The 25521-nt window shown below is 39.6% G+C and overlaps 1 protein-coding gene across 1 annotated transcript; it reads left to right on the top strand.

Moving 5' to 3' along the window:
• sdcbp2 (syndecan binding protein (syntenin) 2) lies at window positions 1-25165 on the top strand. The gene is made up of 9 exons (XM_083891631.1): window positions 1-138; window positions 7904-7955; window positions 9253-9349; window positions 13201-13301; window positions 15327-15491; window positions 18998-19173; window positions 19857-20028; window positions 22597-22688; window positions 23786-25165. Exons 2-9 carry the CDS (start codon window positions 7905-7907, stop codon window positions 23838-23840), a joined length of 909 nt encoding a protein of 302 aa, XP_083747757.1. The 5' UTR covers window positions 1-138; window position 7904; the 3' UTR covers window positions 23841-25165.
• Window positions 25166-25521: the final 356 nt, after the last annotated feature.

Genomic DNA, 25521 nt, shown 5'->3' with positions numbered 1-25521 from the left:
TGCTGTCTGGACATCGTCGAAAAGACACAACAACACCGAAGAGGAAAAAAAGCACAACCGTACAAAGAGGCACACAGGAGAGCTCCGCTGTCTGCTTTTCACGAGCGACTCTTTGAAGAAAAACCAGCGACACTAAAGGTGAGTTGTATTTGACCAAAGCGGCGGCTAACGGCGGCTAACGGTCTCGTCCAGGTTTCGTTTACCTAACAAGCTAACATTACGGCTAATGTTAGCTCTTCCTGACGTTAGTGTCGGAACAAAAACCCACTGCTTTGATATATTCTCTCTTTATTCATATAATTTTATATATCAATATAAAAAAACCAGTGCGTGGTCGTTTTACGCGTGTCTCTTAACGTGTCACAGCATTTATTATTTGACTATTTCATTGGCTAATAGCGTCTGGTTATTTTTTAATGACGTTAGCTAACAACGCTAATGAGAGAGACGGAAGAATGACACATTCACAGCTGCTATACGACTTTGAAATAGCACACATATATACTAAACATTGCAGCATTACGCAAAGGTCTAATGTTTTGTAATTAAGCTAAAGTGTTTTAATACCTGCGTAGTATCTCTCTTGCCTGAGTGGGCTTGCTGTGTTGTTAAAGCGTAACAACAACATCCTGCGTGTTTGCTGAACAAAACTATATCTGTCTGCAGGGTTATGTTAAAATGCGTATGTATCTTAAGTATAATGTTCAAAAAATAAAATAAATAAATAAACATGTACAAGGAAATGGGCATTTACGTGTTTTCCAGCCTGTTCTGTTAAAGGGATATTTCAGGTTTATTGGTGTAGTTGTATGGTGGTCTGCTGTTAAACTGCACTTTGTGGCTGGAAACTGAATTATGTAAATCCGTGTTTCTCAAACTTTTTATACCTGTACTACCTGAGAAAATATTGAGTTCTTGACGCAACACCATTATAACCTATTTTAAAATACAGTGATATAAACAGGCTGAGCAAAGTAAAGTAGACTTTCCACATAATTTAGAATCAGGACATTTTTTTTACACTCAATTGTTGATTTGTCTTCTGCATTTAACCCATCCTAATTACACACAATTAGTGAACACACACAGACCGGGCCTTTGGGCAGAAATGGGAGATTGGGAGCCACCCCAGCCCATGGTCCGTCCTAGGATTGAACCAGCAAGCCCAATTCATTTCCTATTGGCCATGGACTGCCCTGCTTTACACCTACCCAAGCATATTTGATCCCCATATGGAGGACATATCCGATATTAATAATCTCTCAGCTGCACTCCGATCACATACCCTGGTTTATACAGTAGAACATTATTTTAATACCTCTGGTGGCACATATATCACAGTTTGAGAACCACTGTTTTAAATGACTCACTCTCCCTTACCAGAGTCCATTGTAAAAATCCGCATTTTTGGCTCATGAGAAAATGTGCAGATGACAAATCCATGAGGACAGGTGACTGTGACATGTGATTCACTTGTGCCACTTAGATACACCCCAATAAAGGATTTTGAAGACTGAAATCACAACACAGATATTCAGATATTTTATTGTCCTCATCAAGATAATTATAATGATATTTTTTTTATGACTAATACTTATATACTAATACATATATACAGTATATATATATATATATATATATATATATATATATAATAATAATAACAATATTAAACAGGTGAGCAATTTTTGAAGTAGCTAAAATGTGCTTTCTGTCCCTGTTTGCAGCCATGTTATCAGTCAAGGCCAGTGTCCACGTCTCAGGTTGGTTCACGGTTGAACCCTTGGCAGCAACACATGGCAACGCCAGTGTTGATAATGCGTCAATAACTGAAACAACACTTCAAAAAACCTGAACTATCCCTTTCAGCAAATATTGTATTACTTCAATGAAATCAGCAGTAAGTAGGTGTGGCACAATTTAAAGACAGGTCGCCGCTTAAGATTAGAAGGTGCAGGTTGATGATGTAAATACAGTGGTATGCAAAAGTTTGGGCACCCCTGTAAATTTTCATGATTTTCCTTTATAAATCATTGGTTGTTTGGATAAGAAATAAGAAATTTCAGTTAAATATATCTTATAGGAGACAAACAGTGATATATGAGAAGTGAAATAAAGTTTATATGATTTACAGAAAGTGAGCAAGAATTATTTAAACAAAATTAGGCATGTGCACAAATTTAGGCCCCCTTGTCATTTTATTGATTTCAATACCTTTAACACTCATTATTGGAACTCAAAATTGGTTTGATAACCTCAGTGACCCTTGACCTCCATACGCAGGTGAATCCAATCATGAGAAAGGGTATTTAAGGAGGCCAATTGAAAGTGTTTATTTTCTGAAGAGTGGCAACATGAAAACAATGATTGTTCAACATCATGGTTTAGGGGAAGGATACAGAAAGCTATCTCAGAGGTTTAAGCTCTCAGTTTCAACTGTGAGGAACATTGTGAGGAATTGGAAGACCACAGGCACAGTTCTAGTTAAGGCCTGAAGTTGCAGACCAAGAAAAATCTAAGATAAGCAGAGGCAACCCACAGACCAGCTCCAAAGACCTACAACATCATCTTGCTGCAGATGGTGTCACTGTGCATCGTTCAATTATTCAGTGCACTTTACACAAGGAGATGCTGTATGGAAGAGTAATGCAGAAAAAGCCTTTTCCCTGTACCCGCAGCAAACAGAGTCGCTTGAGGTATGCTAAAGCACATTTGGACAAGCCAGCTTCATTTTGGAATAATTTGCTGTCGACTGATGAGACTAAAATAGTTTGTTTGGGCAAAACAAGGGGCGTTGTGCATGGCGGAAAAAGAACACAGCATTCCCAGAAAAACACTTGTTGCCTACAGTAAAATTTGGTGGAGGTTCCATCATGCTGTGGGGCTGTGTGGCCAGTGCAGGGACTGGGAATACTGCTCAAAATCTACTAAGGTTTTCATGCAGAGGAACAAATGCCTTTTATCGATTCATCAATTTTTCTAACTTCCTCAAGTGTAAAATATTTTATTTTATATTTCTATTTGTTTAGATTTTTTGCTGTTTTCATTCAGGCGTAAAACATGTGCATACAAACAGGCAAAACAGGAAATCCAACTTTTAGCATCCAACCTATTAAGTATAATAAAATATTTAATCTGTACATTAAGAGGGGGAGCGCTTGGATCACTTGTGTTTTTTTTCTTTTACAGTTGTCAGTCTCCCTCCTCCCCCATCTCCCCACACCCTCTGTCTCTTTCCCAACCATGTGAATAGACCGGAACAAGTCTCCACCAAGGACACATTCTTGTATCTAACCAATTCGTTCAGGATTGTTGAAGTTAGTCCGCTCTGTCCTATTTCAGTTTCTCCACAAAAGCGTTCACTTTGCTGGCCACACACACTATGAGGCCTCAGGAGGAGCAAAGCAGCTTGGCTGCGATAAGTAACAAGTGACATAAAACTTGTTTGTGCGCTCCCACATGAAGTTTTCCCATTTTTCACGTCATTGAATGTCACTCGTCCCCTTCATCTTAGCTTCAGTTGCAGAAATAACTGTGAGGATTTGAGTATGTCAGTCTTCCAATTACTATTGTTTCCAGGCTTCGTCCAAGCACTGTGGTGGGGATGATGGTGGGGGTGGGGGTTAATAAAGGGAGCAAACAAACACAGCTGAAAAATAAACAGTAGAAGGTATTGAAATGCCCCGCTGTGTCCTCTGGCACAATGATGCACTTGTCTGTGAGGAGTACTGAGAATATCAGAATAGAGTGGCGGTTGGAGTAGCTGGGAGAGTGAGATGTCGCAGTATTGTGATTGAGGTAGGAGATTTTGGTTACTTATGGGAAAACATGCAGTTAAGCTTTTACAGCGGGGTTTAGTCACAAACTTTCGAACCACCATACATTACCGGTCAAAAGTTTTAGAACACCCCAATTTTTACATTTTTTAAATTGAAATTCAAGCCATTCAAGTAGTGAACTGCTAGAGGTTATAAAAAAGGTAAGGTTGCCCAAAACGAAAAGAAGAAAGTCATGGTGTCAGTGAGTACAGTTTCCTTCTTCATCAAAAGGCACTCATAAACTGGGAGAAACTTTGACAGGAAGTGGTCTGGCAGACCCAAAGCCGCAACAGAATCAGAAGACAAGTTTCTGAGAGTCTAGCAGTTCACTACTTACCGTTGTACCATTGGACTTCAGTGGCTTCAATTTATTATTATTTACACTGTGATTGTACTGATTGACATCCGCCAGGAGTTTTTCACTGGAGTTTGTCTGTTTGTCTGTCTGTCTGTCTGTGAACATAACTTGAAAAGTCACTGACGGATTTCGATGAAATCTTCAGGAAATGTCCACAATGGGACCAGGAACAAGTGATTAAATTGGGTGTGATCCGTACACACACCGCGCCGGTAGTGTATTTTTTAATTTATTTAAAAAAAAAAATATTTTTTTAAATGTTACACTCCTGTTCCAAACTGTTTTCATACACACTTTGCAGCTCTACAATATCTCACTGTTCACTTAATACCATACAATATCTAGTTTTACCATGACAAATAGTCATTTTTTTATTGATTTACCCTTTTACTGCTGTAAAAAACATACAGAAACTAATTGATTTGATCAATCGACAAATCACTGTGTTTTGGAGACCTACTCCATGGATATAACAAACCCCTAAATACTTGAAAGACACATTTATATCATTGGGAAAAAAGTAAATGCTAATCACAATTACCTTCTCTTATTGCCTGGACCAATATGGCGTCACCACTGTCACGTTTTCACCTCAATTGGCTGGAAGAGCAAATTGTTTCCGTATATACAGTATGTTCAGGGCTGCAATAGTTGACTGATTACTAAATTATCATGTCATGTCAGCAGTTGCGTTCTTAACATTTGTGAAAAAATCGAGTGATTTTTGTCTTCCTGGCATCCTCATCACTTTTTCTCTTCCCCTTTCAAAGCATGTGATGTGTTTACATGTCTTGTGATAGTGACATGGAGTTGTCACAGTATGGTGAAGAAAGTAGTTGATGAATCAGTGACACTTAAATCCTTATCGATTGTTCCATTATAAAGTAGATAAGTCGTGGAAAGACTGGAGGACTTTCCACGACTTATCATTTTTTCTTAACTATTTTATGGATTCAACAGTCTGATACACTATGTGTTTATGACCACAGCAATATTTAATACCCCTCTTTATCATGTTTAATTCACTGATTCATTTCGTCATGGTGGGTTGTCAACTCAGTTTGTTCTTGTGTTGCCTAAAATAGGTTTTAATGTTTACTGTGGGAAAGACATTTAAAGTGAATTTGTAATGTGCATGCTTGGCACAGATACATAGGGTTGAGGAAGTAGAGCATTAAAGTAAAGAGTCAGCCTTGAGTAAAGGCAGTCAGCTGCTTTTTACACAATGGGTATATTACTTTAATGAATCACACAAGACACACCCAAGTTATCTTAGGATTGTTGCTACATCCACACTTACAAATTTTCATGGAATAACATCTACGGATGTGATTTCAAATTCTGAAAAAGGTGTTTCCAAATAAAAAAACGAACTGCTTTAAGAAGAATGTTTCAGGTCTGAACCTGAAATTATCTCTGTTCACGAAATGGGTATCATGTTATCATGCAGCTGCCCTGTGTGTGCACGTGCTGGTGTAAACTCAATGATTCTCTCCTTTGCAGTTATTTATTTCAGTTCATCAAACCCCAGTCGCCTAATGGATTTGGGATTGTGTGTTTAAAGCAGGGGTGTCAAACTCATTTTGGTCCGGGGGCCGCATCCAGCTTAATCCGACCTCAAGGGGGCTGTACCAGTAAACTCATCGCAAAATGACATCGAAGTAATAATAAGTCCACTTTTTTCTTTGTATTAATTACTGCAAAGAAGAAGAATTATAAAATTATATGTATTAAAAGACGCGTCCGTGTGCCCATCTAACGTTCCGTTTAACGGATAATGTTACAAGGATGCGTTCCGGGTACCGTTTGATTTTATGCAAATAGCCACTGGTGGGCCGGATCCGGCCGTATGTTTGACACCCCTGGTTTAAAGGATGGTGAATAGCCAGAGCAAGGATTTCTCTTGTGACAGTGACTGTGAGGTGAAACTGAAAGTTAGCATTCATAGAGCTTTATGTTCATAGCTCATAGTCAAATCATGGGTGACAAGAAAATAAAAACAGGAAACGAATCTGTATAACTGCACCATTGTTTTTGACAGTCGACACAAACATAAATGGATTTGCAATTCAATATGTTCCCCAAAATGTTCAACCCCATGTGCATGTACATGTGTAAATGAGTTAGATTCATACAACATATATGGTGTTTACTAGCTGTCATAACATTACTGTGTGTGTTTTTGTTTTGTACTGCGGGTATAATGCCTGAGTGACTGTCATTTTCGTCTTCCTGCTTCAAGCTGCTGCTTGTTTTATTTGCTGATTGATGATGAGTCTAGTTTTGGTTGGCAGTTCTCTTCATTGTCGCACATAAACATCATGGTTTGTTACATAATGGAGTACTGACTCTTCCGTCTTCTGCTTGGTGGTATTTCTCATGTGTCTGGAAAACTCCACCCATGCTTACTTGTGTACAGGTACAGGTTTAACGACTTTAACGACTGTGTTTGAATGATGTATCATGTTTCAACAACTCACAGCACAGCAACAGGGAGGAAGTACAGTTGCATAACATACTTACCATCTGTCCACAGGTTTGCTGCAATGTTCAGTCATTGCACACATTCAGACCAAGTGCTTGCAATGTGAGAACCAGATTAGATAATAAGATCAATCGACCAAATCAATTTAGAAGTTCCACTTTCCCTGGAACTTGTAAAAAAGTAAAAATAATATATAAATATATAGGCAAGAACTGACTTAAAACACAAAAGCAAATCATTAAGAAAAAAACAGTGAACACACACACACACAGAATGTGCCAGAGTAAAGACTCGTACTGAAGGTGTGGTGCTAGGGTGAATTGATGTATTGTGAAGTCACACCATCAAGTGCCCCTTGTGTTCTCACTGTACTTAACACATACTGACATTGGTAATGCATGCATTCATCTATTAGCTGATGTGTCGTGGCATTTTGTGAAAATTTGCAGCCAATGCTAAACTGTTTTTTTTTCTAACTGCAGTGCATACTAAGACTATTTAAGCATTAGGTGATCATTATGTTTGTCACGCTGTATGTAGTTGTAGCTGTGCCTAAGGTTGGGCAGTAGCGAAGCAATCATTTGCAGAAGATAAAGAAAATAAATTATACTTTAATTGGTTGGGAATGTTGAGTCAGCATTTCCAGAATCCACACATCTAGTGTATGTCTGTTGTTGATTTCACCTACCCACTGCTGCTGTTCTCCATCACATCTAGGGCTGCAAAGGTTAAGGTTATTTTTGGTAACTGATTCATCTGTTGATTATTTTCTCTGTTGATCCATTTGTTGTTTTGTCCATAATTTGCAGAAAATGGTGTAAAAGTTTGACCGATGTTTTTTCACAAAACCTCTCAAAGATGGCATCCTCAAAATGGTGTGTTTTGGTTGCAAAGCAAAAATATTAAATTTATTGTCATAGAGGAGCAACATTTTCATTTGTTTTCTATTCATTGAGACCTCTCAGTCTTTCATGTGAGAGTCTGTTTGTGCTTAATTCTCTTGGACTCAAATACTATCTGACTAATGCACCTTCCGCATTCTCCTGTTTTTGATTCTCGGTAGTAAAGCATCGTTGGATGCTGTGTTAGTGTAAAATGCAGCCTAATGGAGTCTAATGTTAATGGATGACACTGGGGTAACATGAGTATATCCTGCTGAGTGGTTTGCTGCTGAGACAGAGTTGACTGGGCTGTTGCAGCTCTCTGAAGGTCCACTCACTGCTGTTTGTCTTCTCTCTTTAGGATGTCTCTGTATCCTTCTCTCGAGGACCTAAAGGTCGACAAGGTCATCAGGGTAAGTTTTTGTTGCCACTTCTTTAATGGCTTGAATAACAATGTAAGTTAATGTTATGTGGGCGAGTGTGACATATCTATTGTCATGTTGTTAAAAGTGCTTTTTAAAAGATGACTGCTTTAAAGATTCCTCATGCAGCTGTGGGAGACTACTCAACTGGGGCTAATTCTAAGCTAATTACATTCATAGTAAAGTGCCACCAACAAACACGTTTTCTTAACATTTCTTACTCGTCCAACATCCTCACTCAGTTTTGTCCTAACCTTTATTTCGTTGCCCGGAAAATACAGTGTGATGATAGGTCAGGTCGGTCAAAATACGGTAAAGGAGGCACCATTATAAATAAACTATGAAGCACTTCTATCACTAGCTTACTACATGTGTGGCAGGGATGTATAAAGAGTAACATGAGCAGCCAGAACAGCACTCCAAGTCAGACATCCTGATAATTGCAGTTGCTAAGTTTACTGGTCGTTAGTCAGTTTTTAGTCATAATTAACGTATTTACCTGCCAGGGTTCAGCTTTCATAACAGGTTGGGTGAATACGCGGGTTATAAAAATCCCTAACCTGTGCATCACTAGCACATAGGAAACTGTCCCTTAATTTTTATACAAAAAAATGTGGGTTACGCTACATTCAAATATAATGAAAGACAAAACTAGAAAAGCAAAACATGACAGGGTGTCCACCAGGTATTTAAAGGTATTAAGAGTTAATAAATCAATTTTGGGAAAATTAAGGCCCTTAAAAAGTATTAAAAATTCTTAATCACAATCTCATGAGGTATTAAATTTTGTCCATCGAGTTTTGACTGCAAATAGGCATGAATGTATTTATTTTCCTCCCCGTGTCAACGATGCACAGGCATGCTCGCCTGGCAAGCTCAGCTTTGGGTCGCACGTGTACACTCCCCCTGGCGCAAATTGATTCTGTGTCGGACTTGCTGTCTGGTGCGATCTGCTCTGTTGAGCTTGGCGCGACTCGGCAACAGCAAAAATAGAACTGCTACTTATCGATAGTGCTGCTTCTGGGACGCTGCTGAGACGTGCCGCAGCGCGCCCGGTGGAAATGCTCACATTGATTAGAATGGAAGCGATCAGCAATGGCGAACGCGCCACTGACGTTCCGCTGCTGTACCGTGCCCGGTGGAAATCCAGGGTGACAGGTGTGAAGTGTTTAAAGCTAAAATGTAGTGTGGATGGATCCATTAACATGTAAAAACTTCCTACTTATCTGTATTGTATTGATGACAACTGCCCATCCTCCACTGACTGTTGCATGTACTTACTTGGTAGGCCCAGGCCCAGATTGCCCAGGCACCCACCGCCATGCCAGCCATCACTGAGGGTACCTACCAGCCTCAGGCTGCTGTTGCTGAGATGTCAGGATCAAGTGAGTGTCATCTATACTGCACTGTTGAGAGGAACATCTTATTCCTCCATTACTTTGGATTAACCTTCACAGAAACCCTCACTCATAACCCTCTGTGTTTGTGACTTTTCATTTCTGTCTCTCTCTCTTTGTATTTTATGTGTGAAACTCTGTAAACCAGGCACTGATTTAGGCTCCAAGCAAAGAATAAGAATGGTTAAAAGATGAGCAGGGTGCCCATTAGAGACAACCTTCTTCTTTTTCACTCTTTTCTCTAACTCTTTTCACTCTCTGACTCGTTCTGTTTTCTCTGCTTGGATTCAGAGTCTTTTGGGCTTTTGTTTTTACCTCAGCAGTCCAGGCCATAAGTTACTATGGAGACCAGCTCTGGCAGTATCTGCAGGGATAGGGCATGATGAGACGGAGGAGGAGGAGATTGAAATGGAGGGAGGAAGGGTAGAGGTGGTAAGAGGAGGAGTACATTTCCCTGTTGGTTAGGATAGGAAAAAGAGAAAGATGTGAAAGGAGACAACCTGGTTGACATCGGTGCTGGACGACAGCACACCATCCCTCAAGGAACATTCCCCCCTCACTACCATTCCTGCATCCAAGAAAATCACAGCTCAGACTGTTGCTAATTGTAGTTCCCTGATGGTGGAACAAGCTGCCACATGTTTATCAGAGCAGTTGCCTCCCTCTCTGTCTGCTAGAGCCTCACATAGACTTGTATGTTTTGAAAACTCAAGCCACATATTTAAATGTGTCAAACAACAGAAAAGGTTATGTTTTCAATTTGGAAAAAGGCTAACAAGGGGATACAGTGACATACATGTTCATAAAGGTACCATTTAAGAAATACATTGTTTTAAGTCATAACATGACTATGAGATAAAGGAGACATGTTTAATTGAGATACTGACTCTTGTGTGTTGCACCATCAATCACCAAATAACTCTTACGGTACCTCAACCTCAGGGGTTCTCAAGCAAACATTACTAACTTAAAAGGCCTCATTAGTCATCTTAAAATTATTATGAACAGAGGAGAAGAAGGATGAAGGTCTCTATCTGAGATGCTTTAAAATGTAGTCCAAAGTGGAGAGGGAAATGAAGAAATACACTGATGTTGATCATTTTCTCTTGGGCAGAAAAGCGTTTGAGCTCCAGCCCACGGTTCGCTAAACCCCCCTCTTTCCCCCATACACTTTGTCGGTGGATATTTAACATATATAATCTTTCTACAGTCTGTCATTATCACTTATATATTCCCCCCATAATTTTCCGCTGATGGAGCAGACACACTTTCACTCTCACTCGCTATCAGTTATGGTCAGTTGAAAATGAATGAAATAGCATCAGTGATTAAAAAAATAAGACAGATGGTGCGAGATGTTTATGTGTATGTGCATTAACATGTATATTACACTGGATATTGCAGCCAGCGCTTTATACTAATGGTCACTGTGGTACATACAGTGGTATGCAAGTTTGGGCAGCTCTGTAAATTTTCATGATTTTCCTGAAATAAAGTTTTTATGATTCACGGAAAGTGTGTAAGAATTATTTAAACAAAATTAGGCATGTGCACAAATTTAGGTCCCCTTGTCATTTTATTGATTTCACTACCTTTAGCACTAATTATTGGAACTCAAAATTGGTTTGGTAACCTCAGAGACCCTTGACCTCCATACACAGGTGAATCCAATCATGAGAAAGGGTATTCAAGGAGGCCAATTGTAAGTGTTTCTTCTCTCTCCTTCTCGCATCTGCTCTGAAGAGTGGCAACATGGAGCCTCAAAACAACTCTCAAATGACCTGGGGCCTCATGTATAAACCTTGTATACGCACAAAAAGATGGCGTACGCTTGCTTTCACGCACGCGGCATTTATAAAAATTTACTTGGCGTGGAACCTTGCTGACCGCGGCGGTCTGGTTTCTGTAAGTCTTAGTTTGAGCAAATGACTGAAATTGATTTAACACAAATTAATCTTTTCTTTATGTAAATAGACACACAGCTGCTGACGTGAAGACATGAACACACGTTAGTCTACAGTGTTTTAAACGTTCCAAAATAAAGTTACAAACTAATTTGTTGTAAGAAAATGGGACTTAAAAGTTGAGAAGAACAGTTCCTTATCCTATTTTAATCCATACGATAACGAAATAACTGCAAAAAAGTCATTTGGCCCCCTGGCCCACACCTGAGACACCGGCACACTGGCATCTTCTTCCTCCCTCTTCCTCCCTCCACAGGGTCCACAACACAATCAGTGACAGTAATTAATCATTATACATTAAGTCAATGAGCTCTATCTGCTTATTCTGTGTGTAATGCGTGTGGGTAACTGGATGGTGACATGTGACACTGACACATTTATAGATTATTGAAATGATCTGTAAATTCAGCTCACATGGATAAGTGATGTCTCAACAAACATGTTACATCAGAAAAACAACACCTACAGGATCAACTATCAATGCACAGCCAGTTTTTTTAAAAAACATTAACATGAGAGCAGCCGTGGGGTCTCTGACATTTAGTTCAAAAACAAACAAATAAACAAAATATATATATATTTTTTCAAATGTATACATCCTAAATTGATGTGTCGAGCGTGCACTTTCCTTCTGTTCTACGCACAGTTTTATAAATCTGAGAATTTCTTTGCATACGTACTTTTCAAATTTTGTGAGTATGCCATCTTCAGAATGAAAGCTGCGCACTCTTTTATACATGAGGCCCCTGAAAACAATGATTGTTCAACATCATGGTTTAGGGGAAGGATACAGAAAGCTATTTCAGAGATTTAAGCTCTCAGTTTCAACTGTGAGGAACATTGTGAGGGATCGGAAGACCACAGACACAGTTCTAGTTAAGGCCCGAAGTGGTAGACCAAGAAAAATCTCAGATAAGCAGAGGTGAAGGATGGTGAGAACAGTCACAGTCAACCCACAGACCAGCTCCAAAGACCTACAACATCATCTTGCTGCAGACGGTGTCACTGTGCATTGTTCAACTAGTCAACACACTTTACACAGGGAGATGCTGTATGGAAGAGTAATGAAGAAAAATCGTTTTCTCTGCACCGGCCACAAATAGAGTTGCTTGAGGTATGCTAAAGTACATTTGGACAAGCCAGCTTCATTTTGGAATAATGTGCTGTGGACTGATGAGCAAAACAAGGGGCGTTATGCATTGTGGAAAAAGAACACAGCATTCCAAGAAAAACACTTGCTACCTACAGTAAACTGTGGTGGTGGTTCCATCATGCTATGGGGCTGTGAGGCCAGTGCAGGGACTGGGAATCTTGTTAAAGTTTGGGTGGCATGGATTCCACTCAATGTCACCAGATTCTGGAGAACAATGTCCAGGAATCAGTGACAAAGTTGAAGTTGTGCCGGGGCTGGATCTTTCAACAAGACAGCGACCCTAAACACTGGGAAAGAAACAGGTTGAGGTTCCGATCATGTGGGCTGAGTTCATGTTTGGTTAAAGTGCCTCAATCCATGTTCACTTGAGACTGGACTTTATTTGGACAAATAAATGCACAGTCACTGTTGTCGAAACAAGGAATATCACAGAATAATGAGTCAATAAAACGAGTGACCCACATATGATTACAGCAGTTTTGCCACTTATTCACTTTTGTGAATAATTACAAAATTAATAGTAATAATGCATATAAATAAGTAGGATCACCCATTTGTATAACCATGTACACTAATGCTTAACAAGTTCTCTCATTTTCCTTCCTCTTCTCTGACCATCTGTCTTCCATTTTCCTCCTCTCTGACCTGTTTGTCCTCCCTACATCTGTTCCCCACAACAAATTTCTTCCTTTGGCTCACTTCCTTTTCTACCCAAATCCCAGGCTTGTACCCAAATCTAGAGGAGCTGGGCAGCTACATGGGCCTGGCCCTCAACAGCGATGAAGTCCAGAGGAACCTGGCCCTGATGCCTGTGGCTGAAAATGTAAGGATTTTTCTACAACTCTGATGAAAGTCAGTAGCAGTTTATTTTGCCGGCAGGGACACTGAAAACTTTTTCCAAAAATCAAGTAATGCATCCACTTCTCGCAGATTTGTTTTTTACTTTGCGATCTCTGGTGTAGAACCAGAAATACTTGCCACATTTTGATTTTGTATGATTTAGTGTCACGATTTGGTTCTCAGGAGGACACTGGGGCTTGTTTTTGTCTTTGACTGTTTACACACAAAACACAAGATCACTGTTGTCTTCTCTTAATGAGCAAAGAGAACATAATGCAGGCCAAGCTGTGCTTAATGCACCGTCTGCTGGACAACTTGGTGATACTTCATGTTGTTTAAAGCAGGAGTGAAATTTACATTTTAAAGGTTTGAGTTTGAACTGATAGTTTTGAGTTTTGAACAGATATCTGAACAAGTGACAGCCATAATAATGATAACCACAAATATATTGTATATAACCACAACACTCTGTATGTGTCCGCTGCCTCCAAATGGAAAATTAAATAAATTAGTTTTGTAGATCGAATGAGGCGTGATCAGTAGATGTATCAAAAAACAATGTTTCGTGCTTGGATTGTGAAAAGCCACAGTTGTGAGTGACTCATCGCAGGCCTGGAGCTGTGTGTGGGAGGGTGTGAGCTCTTCACTCCCCCTGCAATTCTGTGTGTGTGTGTGTGTGTGTGTGTGTCCTGCAGATGTCAAGGCTCTTGCTGGACCTGAGCTTGTCAGCTGATAGTTCATCATCCGTGCTTGTTATTGATACACTAATCAGTCACTGTATTAGGTACACCATGTTAGTACCAGGTTTAACCCGTCTAAATGAGAAGTGCCCTAATTCTTTGTGGCATCGATTCAACAAGGTGCTGTAAACATTCCTGAGTTTTCGGTCCATATGTTTGTCAGCTGATCATCCTCTCCCACCACATCCCAAAGGTGCTTTGTCCACTGGATTGAGATCTGCTGACTGTGGAGAACATTTCAGTACAGTGAACTCTTTGTCATGTTCAAGAAACAAGCTTGAGCTCATTGCAGATTTGTAAAATTGCATGCTTTCCTGCTGGAAGTATTTACAGGAGATTATGCTGCTCAGGGGCTGAAGTATGCCAAGAAAATGTATCCACACACCATTATACCACTGCCACCAGTCAGAGCTGGCATGGTGGATCCATGTTTTCATGTGATACTAAGAAAATAATGATATAAAACTTTCTTGTCCTCACAGGGAAACTATTTATTTATGAGGATAACTTGTAATGTCACGCCATGGCTTGTCAATAACAATAATACACAAGTAAAACTACAAGACACTTCAACCATTCATTATACAGTACAGTACAGAACTATCTGTAAATACTTTTCAAAACCAAACATTTCAGTCAATCGAAATACAATTTCGATTAAAAAAAAAAGTTGTTACTGTTCAGCTGGTCAGCAGTTCATTCAGGGGATTTAATCACTTATGGTATACATGATCACCTTTCTTGAAAACTCTGGATAATGGTAACTGTGGCCTAAAAGGCAGTGACTCAAAGAAGAAAAAATGGGTGACTGAAGAGTTTTTTCAAGGTTTCTCAGGCTAATGCCGGGTGGTTTACAGCAGTGGTGACTGTTTTCCTGAGTGTGCTTGTTTACCTCTATTGCTTTGCCAAAGCAGCACACTAAATAAAAGTTAAAAACATTTTTAACAAAGACTCTGTAAAATGTTTGTCAAATTCTCACCCCTACCTCCTGAATCTTGTAGATATTTGCATTAATAAGACTTTGATTAAGTGTACCTAATAAAGTGGCTAGTGATTTAATTAATTTCTTCCCTGTTAGGGAAATGTATATTAAATGATGATGGACTTTTTAAAAGCAGAACCTGAAATGTCCCTGACCTCATTCATTGTTGGAGGAGGATATTTATTTGAATCCTCTCACTTTTATCCTTGCATTTTAATGTTTATCTTTGTTTCTTTGTTTCAACCCTCCCCCATCTGCTGTCTATCTGTTGTCACTCTCTCCTCAGCAAGTGGCACTGCCCTCCACCTCAGGTGTCGCGGGCATGTTGCGGCCTGTGACCGGGTCAGACGTCGGCATCAAGAGGGCAGAGATCCGCCCGGGTCTGCGGGAGATCATACTCTGTAAGGACCAGGACGGCAAAGTGGGACTCCGTCTCAGGGCCATCGACAACGTGAGTCAGCATCATAAACTCTTTGACTGGGAACCTACATTCATTTTGCATCACAAACCAACTGTTCTAAGCATCCATTAGACTCCATGCAGACCACACCCACTTCTTCAGCCCTACCACACAAGATCAGGTGGGAGATCTGAGTCAGTCTGCTTCATCTTGTGCAGTCATTGTGTTTGTTTCGGTCTCTATCTATAGCATCATTTGATAAAACATGCTGATATGATACAGAGCTTCAATAGTTGATTGGTCTTTCCCAAACATCAAAATGATGATGCTCTATATGTGTAGTTTTTTCCACAAACCAAAATGATTTAGTTTTAATGATTTCTTTGTTCTATGGAGCAAAAAATGAGAGAACTTGCTTTAATTATGAAAAAAAACACTGAAATCAATTCATCAATTATAAAAATGGGTGGCAGTTGATTTAGTAATTGGATAATAATTGATTACTTGAGTAGTTGTAGCCCTACTATGATACGATTCAGGGAAGTCATGTAAACATTAATTTCCAGTTACAAATCAGAATAAGCCAAGTATGTCACTGCTTATATTAGCTTTGTTGTTATCCACTACAGTATGATAGTTTCTCAATCACTTCATTGGAACATATCAAGAAAATTAGGGAAACATGTCAGCAGGACTTCTGCATACTCGTGGATGTGGAAAGTATGATCTGGCCCTTACATCAGGGATCAAAACTAACTTTTTTCACCACCGTCCCGGAAACGTCCCGAAAAATATTTTGAACCGTCCTGAATCGTCCCGAAAATGTTTTTTACATTTTGAGTTGTTACTTACTGATAATATAATAAAAACACAATACATTATGTTGATAATAAATAATATATTTATTTCCAGACTAGATTTGTTGTGTTGTTGTAGATGACAAACAACACGCTCAGTCACAGAACTGTGGCCTACCTGACCTTATGCCACTACTCCACCATTTAGTGACTGCATTTAGTGGGTTGTAGTCGTCATGAGAAGGGCCATGCATTGAGATTTGCATGAGGCTGTTTAGAGCTGTCAAAATTGCTCAAAAATGACGTTTGAAAAAACACACATATTCGAATATCTGTATTTGCGCATGATATCAATGACGCGCATCTGGGGTGCGTTGCATCCGCTGCATCGGGGGGCTTTCAATCAGCCAGACTGTCAGGTGATGACAGCATGACGTCAATAACAGGACAAACTAATACAACTAGACAAAACTACTTGTATAGGTAGTTAGTTTAAGTTTAAACATATTTCACAACACATTACCTACACAAAAATAAGTAAATGAACTGATGACCAAGAGCGCAGACTCCCTCGCTCGCTCGCTCTCTGCGCTTACTGGTTTAAATGAACAACAAACAAATGCTGAGTGCTGATCAAGAGTTTTGTGCAGCAATTTAAGGTCCCAAATATGACAGGCTTCATTCAGTGATTGAAACAAATATGTCAACATTAATGAAACGTTTACATGCAGTGCGCACCCACTCGCAAAGCAGACAGCAGCGCCGCGGCTGTGCGAATGTGTTTTTCCACATTCAATATTAATTTTCACCTCAGAATGTCTGTGCGCAACATCATAAAGCAACACAGCACAGTGACAGCAGACCTTTGGCGACAGTATCCTCGTCTCGTCTCAGCTGAGCTCGAGCGGCAACGGTATCTCAGCTGAGCGGCAGCAGTGAGAGAGCAGCAGTTTCTGCGTCTCATTGAACAACGCAAACGCGATCGCCCCAGTCATTAACCTTTTCACATAAGTATTTCCCACCGACTGCGAACCCGTTCTGGTTCACAGAAAGTGTTGAAAACTTAAACAGAAAAATTTAGTCAGTCAAAATTCTCTTTCGTCCCGTGGTCGTCCCGAGAGAGAATATTGATCGTCCCGATGACAATAAATGATGTCCCCGGGACGACGGGACGGTGTTAATTTTAATCCCTTCCTTACATCCTCCTGCCATTTAGTTAATAATTACTACTAGAACTCAACCAGCTTTTGAAAACACTCTAAAATGATTTATAGTTTGGCAAAAGAGCTGTTTTTCTTAAATAATTATGGCAACTTGTTAAAGTTAGTAGTTAAAAGATTAGATATGCACTTAATCATAAATTTAAATGTAACAATTTTTCAAGTTTTCAATAAAACAGTAAAAGTTGTCAGATTTTATCTTCTTAAATGTGAATATGTTCTGGTTTCTTTGCTCCATATAACAACGACATCATTAAAACTAAAATAATTCGGTTTGTGGACAAAACAAAAGACATTACGACGATTTATTGATGATATAAACAATCGATAGTTGCAGCCGTACATTTGATGCAATTTAATGATGAGTATAAATTCCTGAGTAGAGTGGAGTCCAAACATCCCAGACCAATTTCCCATCCTGACGTTTTGGAAGCAACTGCAGTTAATAATTCAGTTTCATTAATAGAGTGGGCAGGGTTCAAATCTCTGTAATGAGCTGGCAAATACATGAGATGCAGTGTATTGTTAATGGATTTATTTTTTCAATGAAACAGACACAGAAACCCACTCAGTCTGCTGTAAACACACCAACTAAACGAGATAACGCCAAGGGCCAATTCCAATTCCTATCTTAACCCTCAATCTTAACCCTCAAGCTCAACCCTTATCTTAACTGGCCCTCAAAACCAAGTGTTGAGGGTTATTTTGTCACTTAGAAATGGGACACCCCTTTAATGCAGATACGTCTTCAGACTGTAGGGGGGCAGAATAACGAAAAGCTGCGTCCAGTCTGTCAACTTCAAAAAAGAAGAAGAAGAACACATTTACGTCACGATTATTTATTTATTATTTTATTTCAGTCAAGTTATTAGATTGTCAGTTAGTTATAAGATGATACTCATACAAATACCACAACCACGGACATATTCAGCTGACAGTTACCACACACCACGGCTTATTGAAAAGTAAACGATAGCAAACGATAGCGTGTGCGCACCGGCCGGCTATTGACAAAATATTGTAAAATAAAAATAAATGTTACACAACAATGACGTCAGTAATCCATAATATGGGCCTAAACTAAGATAATACAATGGTTTTCATCAATTTTATATCTCTATTAACAAAGAAAAAACTTAATTTGTATCAAATTCGCTTCGCTGCTTTTGACGCCATCTTTCTTATGTGAAAACACGCAATGCATTCTGGGTAGCCCTTGCTCCCAAGGGTGGTCTCGGAAAATCTGAATATTGAGGGCGATACAGCCCTTAAACTCGCCACTCAACTTAATTTTTCTGAGAATCGGGACAGCACTTGCACTAGCGGGAGCATGCATTTTTGGTTAAGCAAGGAATTGGAATTCACCCCAAGTCCTCAGAACACACCATGAAAAACTGGAATATGTCGCTCTATGTTGTGTAATTTCCTTCATTTCTTTTAATATATATATTTTTTTATTTTAATAATCTCTTCCTTACTCCCCGAGTTCTTCCCTGGAGTTGTGTTAAATGTTGTAATCTGTTTCCTCTTCCTGTCACAGGGAGTGTTCATTCAGCTGGTGCAGGCGAACTCCCCCGCGTCGCTGGCCGGGCTGCGTTTCGGGGACCAGGTCCTTCAGATCAACGGTCAGAACTGTGCCGGCTGGAGCGTCGACAAGGCCCACAAGGCCCTGAAGGCGGCAGCTGAGACCCGCATCGAGCTTGTGATCAGGGACAGGTGAGCACTGATGAGCGGGACAAAACATTGTGTCATGTGACAGCATGTGCACAGGGTGCGATTTGTACGGGGTTGTCTGGTTTTCCTATCCCTATCTCTGCTAAATTAATTTTATCTCTGGTGGGGACAAGGATTCCCCCCCTTGACAGCAGTGGATGCAACTTAACTGATGGTACATAAAGTCATTCTATCTTTTTGCTTTAGGACAACAAAGAGTTTCTATTATGAACTATAAGATGTACAGTTGCCATGGTTACAGGTGTTAAGACACTGATCTGTGCTACAGTGGTTGCGGTAGGTTGAGTCAATGTGGGGCTCCCTCTGCTGGATACTCCATTATCTGCATTTTGCTACTCAGCTCACCTTGACTTGTGTTTAAACATTATAAAATACACTGAAAATAGAAAATGGTTGACAAACCTTTAAAAAATTGGTAACGCCTATATGAATTGAGTTCTTTCAATCTAAAAATGTTATATGAAGACAAGACTTTAGTTTTAATTACTTTGAACTCAATTAATTTAGTTGTTACTAATTGAAGTAATTCTTTACTTTGCATTAGCAGAGAAAAAGCTAAGAGGAAACTGCACTGAAAATGGGTAATGCTTGACAGAGTTCCAGTCTCAGTGTCACACTTTTACACCTATGAATCTCCAATCCTTTCTGTGTGTGTTTGTGTGCAGGCCATTTCAGCGCACTATCACTATGCACAAAGACAGCTCAGGCCACGTGGGCTTCATCTACAAGTCCGGCAAAATCACCTCCCTGGTCAAGGACGGCTCTGCTGCTCGCAACGGCCTTGTGACTGATCACTACATCTGTGAAATCAACGGACAAAACATTATCGGACTCAAGGTCAGACACTTTATGTCAGGTCATTTTGTTTGTGTAAACTGTTTTATGTGACAGAGCAAAGAAGAAGGTTGCACAAGTTAAAGTTATACAATTGAATTGTGTGATTCTCATACAATGTTTGGTGGCTGATTTTAAGTTTGCAGTTATGACTGCTCTCATATCAGCAGAATAAACGTAAGTGCAGAAATCACCAACTCCCAAGTCTCTACAAATATGTAGCGTTCTGTCAATAACAGTTGTGGTGTTCGTCATGTAGTTCCTGTTTTCTCTCAGTATTTAGTCTAAATCTGACATACGTTTTTCTCCTTTGGTTTGATGCGGTTTTTTCGAACACCACATACTTCATGCCACCGTAATCTAATACAGTGGTCCCCAACCGGTTTAATATCAGGAAATATTTTCACGGACCAGTCCCCTAACGCTCTCTGGTCGCTATGGTAACGCTTAAACGCGCCTTCAAAATAAGATACACAAAACAGCTGTAAACGTTTCATTAATGTTGATATATTTGTTTCAATCGCTGAATGAAGCCTGTCATGTTTGGAACAAGAGTCGGGACCTTAAATTATTGCACAAAACTATTGATCAGCACTCAGCATTTGTTTGTTGTTCATCAAAATCAGTATGCGCCGAGAGTGCGGGCGAGCGGGCGGGAGAGAGACAGTAACGAGTGCGAGTAAGTGAGGTCTTGGCCATTAGTTCATTTATTATTTTTGTGTAGGTGTGTACCCTGAAAATGTCGCACAAGTAAGCAAGTTTTGCGACTCACTCGTTGTCACTGAAATGTTCTGCAGCGGTGACTTCTTTTCTGAGAGAAATCGCTGCAGCGGCTCTCGCTGCAAACACTCTGGCCAGCGATCTCCCTCGGGATGCATCAAGAGTGAGTCATGGACGGATGTACAGAGGGAATCCGGTCATTTTTCAAACCCCGATAATAAATAAAACCGAAGTAATGTTAATTTTATTCAAGTTATTTATTCTTTCTGTGCGGCCCGGTACCAAAGGACCCACAGTCCGGTACCGGTCCGCGGCCCAGTGGTTGGGGACCGCTGATCTAATAGACATATGGCCGCACAATAATCCACTGGCAACCAGCGGTGATGTCGCTGTTTTGAAGAGTCACGATTTGGCCAAAGTTCGGAGGCTTCATCTTCAACCTATTGGATGATCCCAGCTGTCAATCACACTGGTGTCCAATTATGTGCTGTACTCTATCGTCTTTTTTCTCTAAATGGCATCATTATTCACAAAATCATGGAATCAGGAAAATATTTACTGAAAATATTATACATCTAGTAAGAAGCTAATTTCCTCACAATTCCATTCAAATTTTGTTCTTTTTGCCATCAGTCGCCCCCTGCTGGCATTTAAATGAATTTCCACCAAATTTGCCTTTTCAGAAAGGGAACCAGGAAGTGAAAATGACAGGGTGCTGCCATCGTGTGGTGGTGACAGGGTTTTGGAACCAGGGTCGGTGCATTGTTGATCAATACTTGAGACTATAATCCAAACCTTGCCGATTCACATGTGCAAATTTTTGTGCAACTTAATCTGTCATTTATGATGTCATGAAATCGAACACCAGAAACACAAAAACAAATGTGTCCAGCCATGGCAAAACCGGTCACAAGTCTACTTAGGGACATTTGGAGTTATTTACAGATTCTGAAAGTGTGATTTCTAAGCTTTCCAACAATGTCAAACACATGTAAATCATAACATGTAAATGATAATATTTGAAGAAGATGTGGCCATTTGAATGTAGGCACTCCTCAAACTGCTTTAGGGAGAATTTTAGCCTCAAAGATTTACACCTTCTGAGAGCCAAGAGACAGAATAATCACATTTACATAGCACAACCCCCTCCTGGTCTAAGCTGTCAGTGAAACCACATCCTGCTCTGTATGAGTACAGATACTATAGTTGTGAGCTACGCTTCTACACAGAACAATACATAAAAAACTGGACATAATATCCTTTTAAGATTTGAAATGAAATAACCTAAAAAAAATATGGGGGGGGGGGGCTTATTCTGTTATCATTTGTGTAGTCAAAAGTTTGGGCACCCCTGCAAATCTTCATGATTTTACAAAGCATCTCCAGTCAGTCAGGTTTGATGGTTTGACCTGGCACAACTTCAACTTTGTCAGTGATTCCTGGACATTGTTCTCCAGAATCTTCTGATATTGCAGACGTTCTGTAAATCATATAAACTTTATTTCACTTCTCAAATATCACTGTTTGTCTCCTATATGATATATTTAACTTTTGCATACCACTGTTTTTCCATCATCTGTTTTTGTTGTTTCATGAAAACAAAATATATGTTGTAATATTGTATATATCTAACAAACAGCAGGTTTGATGTGCTAGATTTTAGTAAATTATATAACAATGTTTCATAATTTGAGAGCACATTTTTAGGGCACACCTCATCAGACCTCAGGACTCTGGCTTTTTTTATATCAACACACTGGAGAAAAACTGTCTCCCAAATTCTTGTATGTAACAACATATGATTTAATCATGAGTACCAGTTGCTGACGTGTCACTGTCTGAAAATTGCAGGATTCTCAGATCAAGGATATTCTGACCACCTCTCCGACTGCAATGACCATCACCATCATGCCCAAGTTCATCTACGAACACATGATCAAGAGGTGAGACTTGAAAAACAGCTGATGACGTCAAAAGTTCATCATTCATATCAGTGAGAAAAAAACAGTTCAGTCCACTTCCTCCTCACATCTGTACAATATTACACTCTTACTTTACTGTTTGAATTAAAGTACTATCAATTAAAAAAGTCCATTGAATGACCTTTAAATAAACAAATATAATTATAAAGTAAGATTAACAAATGATGCACAGTGATGCAACACTTGATAATTAGGTACATTTGTGGTTGAATGAGGCACAGACTTGACCTCCTGACCTCATGTGCTGAAATCCAGCTTGATTTCAGCCACTGAAAAAGGGACTTGCCTAAAGAAAATGTGTTCCAGCTTAAAGTCAAGATATTTTAAGAATATAGTTGCCTCTTTATGTCTTCATTTGACAGCCTTTTCTAACAGGAAACTAAAGTTTATTCCGTCTTTGGAAACCACTTGCTTTGTTTCAATAAAGAAAATCAGCGATTTTAACGGCACACAGGAGTAGTTGATCCACTGATGTCTCCATCAGTAAGTTGAGTGTTATTTTGTATGTTCAGTGTTTACCACAGTGACACAAACTGACCAAACGAATAAGCATCTTCCGTGTTCTCATGAGCTTAAAATGCTGATTTTGGCTCAGGAGAATAAGTGGTTCCCAATGCTGTCAAAGAGGGAGATGAAGCTTAACCTCTTCTTCCCTGACCCTCTTTTTGGAGTCCCTGCTCGAAAATGACATGCCCAAACTAAATAGAGTAAACCTCTGCAGTTACAAGCTCCATGTGGATTATCATGCTATCAAAATGAAGATAACACTTGTGAGATTCCACCAGAGGTGTCACTGCCACTGTGTCAGAGTAAATGTACATGGAACACAGCATAACTGAAGGATTTTTTTCTCTCGCCTAAAAAAATATTGCATTTTTAAGCAAATATCACCTTTAAAATATGCAGTAGGAGCTTAAAAACACATGGAGGTCATATAACAACATGTGGACATGAGCGAGTGAGCGAGTGAAATTACAGAGGTTTTAACCGTGAAGAAGAGGTTAAACATATTGTTAAGATATTTATATCAAACATATTGGTGTGTTTTTCTTTCCCAGGATGTCCACTGGTCTCCTGAGGTCATCCATGGATCACTCTGTCCCAGAGGTGTGAGTACCAGGAGGAGGATGAGACAAAGTCTGGACATCTATAATACAGATACCTTCTCTCTCTCTCTTCACTCATCTCTGTCCTCATACCAATATCACCTCCTGCTTCACAATCGCCATCATCACCTGTTCCTCATCCTTCACATAATCTTAAAAATGCCTTTTATTTTTTATCTTTCTTTTTCTACATTCCTCTCATCTTTACTTCTTAAATATGTACATGTTAACCTTTTAGTCTGAGATGTGTTTGGTTGGTATTTGAGATCAACGACAGGACAAGATGGTCTATTTTTTTTTGTTTGTTTATTTTAGTTTTGTTGAACTACGATCTTGAGTCCAGAGCTTCCTCCTCTGTGTAAAAAAAACAAAAAACAATGAATCATTGGCTCGTCGTCATTTCATATCGTCAAAATGCTGTAAACTGTACCGCGTAGATCACGACTGCTGCGCTCGCTAACCTCGCTGCACTTTGCCCATAAAATGTGTGAACGTCAATGAGAGCTGAACTTACACGTGAAAACGTTTGCTGACATTCTTCTAGATGCCAGTGTTTTCTGGGGTTTTTTTTGGCCAGTAAAAGTAGTTTCAGTTGATACCGCATTAAGCTAAATAACCACTGACATTTTTGACATTTGTAGACCAGATATTCTAACATAAGACATACAGCATCTCCATAAGGTGGTGACGCAAGTGTCATGATGACAGTGTTCGATTTATAGACACCGGGAAGAGTGCGTTTGTGTATGTGTGTACACATTTTAGGGGAAAGTGTAGGGAAAAAGGGGCGGCAGTAGACATTTGTTGTCCTATGCAGCTGCGATTCAGCCCCGTCCATAAACATGTAGAGAATCAGACGTGCAGGGAGAGCAGGTTCCGCTGAGGTGTAGTGTTTCAAACTTCCTGGGACTTGTGGTTTTGTTTGGGACAGGGTCTGACATGGACAGACCCACTAAGTGCACTTTTTCCCACTACCTTTTCTCTGAGGTCGACGTTTATTCCCGTATCCCTTTCAACAGATAAAATTCAGTGGTGGTGCCTCATGTTTTATGAGATTTTCTCCCCCTGCGTTACTGCTCAGATTTCACGCTGAAAAACTTCTGCTATGAAAGAAATTCCTTCCTGCTGTGAGACCGATCAGGTTGTGAATTTCAACGTCAAATTATACGAATTGCTTCCTTTTTAAATGCTGTTCATGTTTGGATGCATGTATTTACTTTTGATTTTTCTAGTTACGTTATCTGATAAACATTTCTGTCATTCTGTAAAAAAAACAAAGTTTATATACGAATGTAACCGATAATATTGTAAAACAAAATAAACAACCTTTCTGTTCACATTAACTTTGTGTTGCCTTCACTTGCAAGGTCACATTTATCTGTTTTACACAGAAAATGCCCTGTGTCCAAGTGCTTTTGCCCATTTTTCCACAATAACTTTCAATATGTCAGTTACTTACAATTTACTGCATGTTAAAATAGTATACTAACAATTTAAAATAAGATTTTGAGAAAAAAACACTATAGTTGTACATGAAAACCAGATTTTGTATGTTAAATATGACATTTGAACTGTATAAAACAGTATAAAAAATGGAAACTTATGTATGTGCGTTTTTCCAACTCTCCTCTCTGGTGACAAAGATGCTGATTCGCCGGCTTCCTGCAACAGCACGGTTGAAATTACCG

The sequence above is a fragment of the Microchirus variegatus genome (genome assembly GCF_963457635.1).
Source record: "Microchirus variegatus genome assembly, chromosome: 6".
Taxonomy (NCBI): Eukaryota; Metazoa; Chordata; class Actinopteri; order Pleuronectiformes; family Soleidae; genus Microchirus; species Microchirus variegatus.
This window is presented reverse-complemented; position numbering and strand designations above follow the sequence as displayed.

Bases quoted from the DNA above. Each gene is read 5' to 3' on its own strand.
- sdcbp2 (XM_083891631.1), top strand. From the start codon at position 7,905: ATGTCTCTGTATCCTTCTCTCGAGGACCTAAAGGTCGACAAGGTCATC. The intron at 9,350-13,200 runs GTGAGTGTCATC...CCCAAATCCCAG, and splicing joins TGCTGAGATGTCAGGATCAA to GCTTGTACCCAAATCTAGAG. The intron at 15,492-18,997 runs GTGAGTCAGCAT...TTCCTGTCACAG, and splicing joins GTCTCAGGGCCATCGACAAC to GGAGTGTTCATTCAGCTGGT.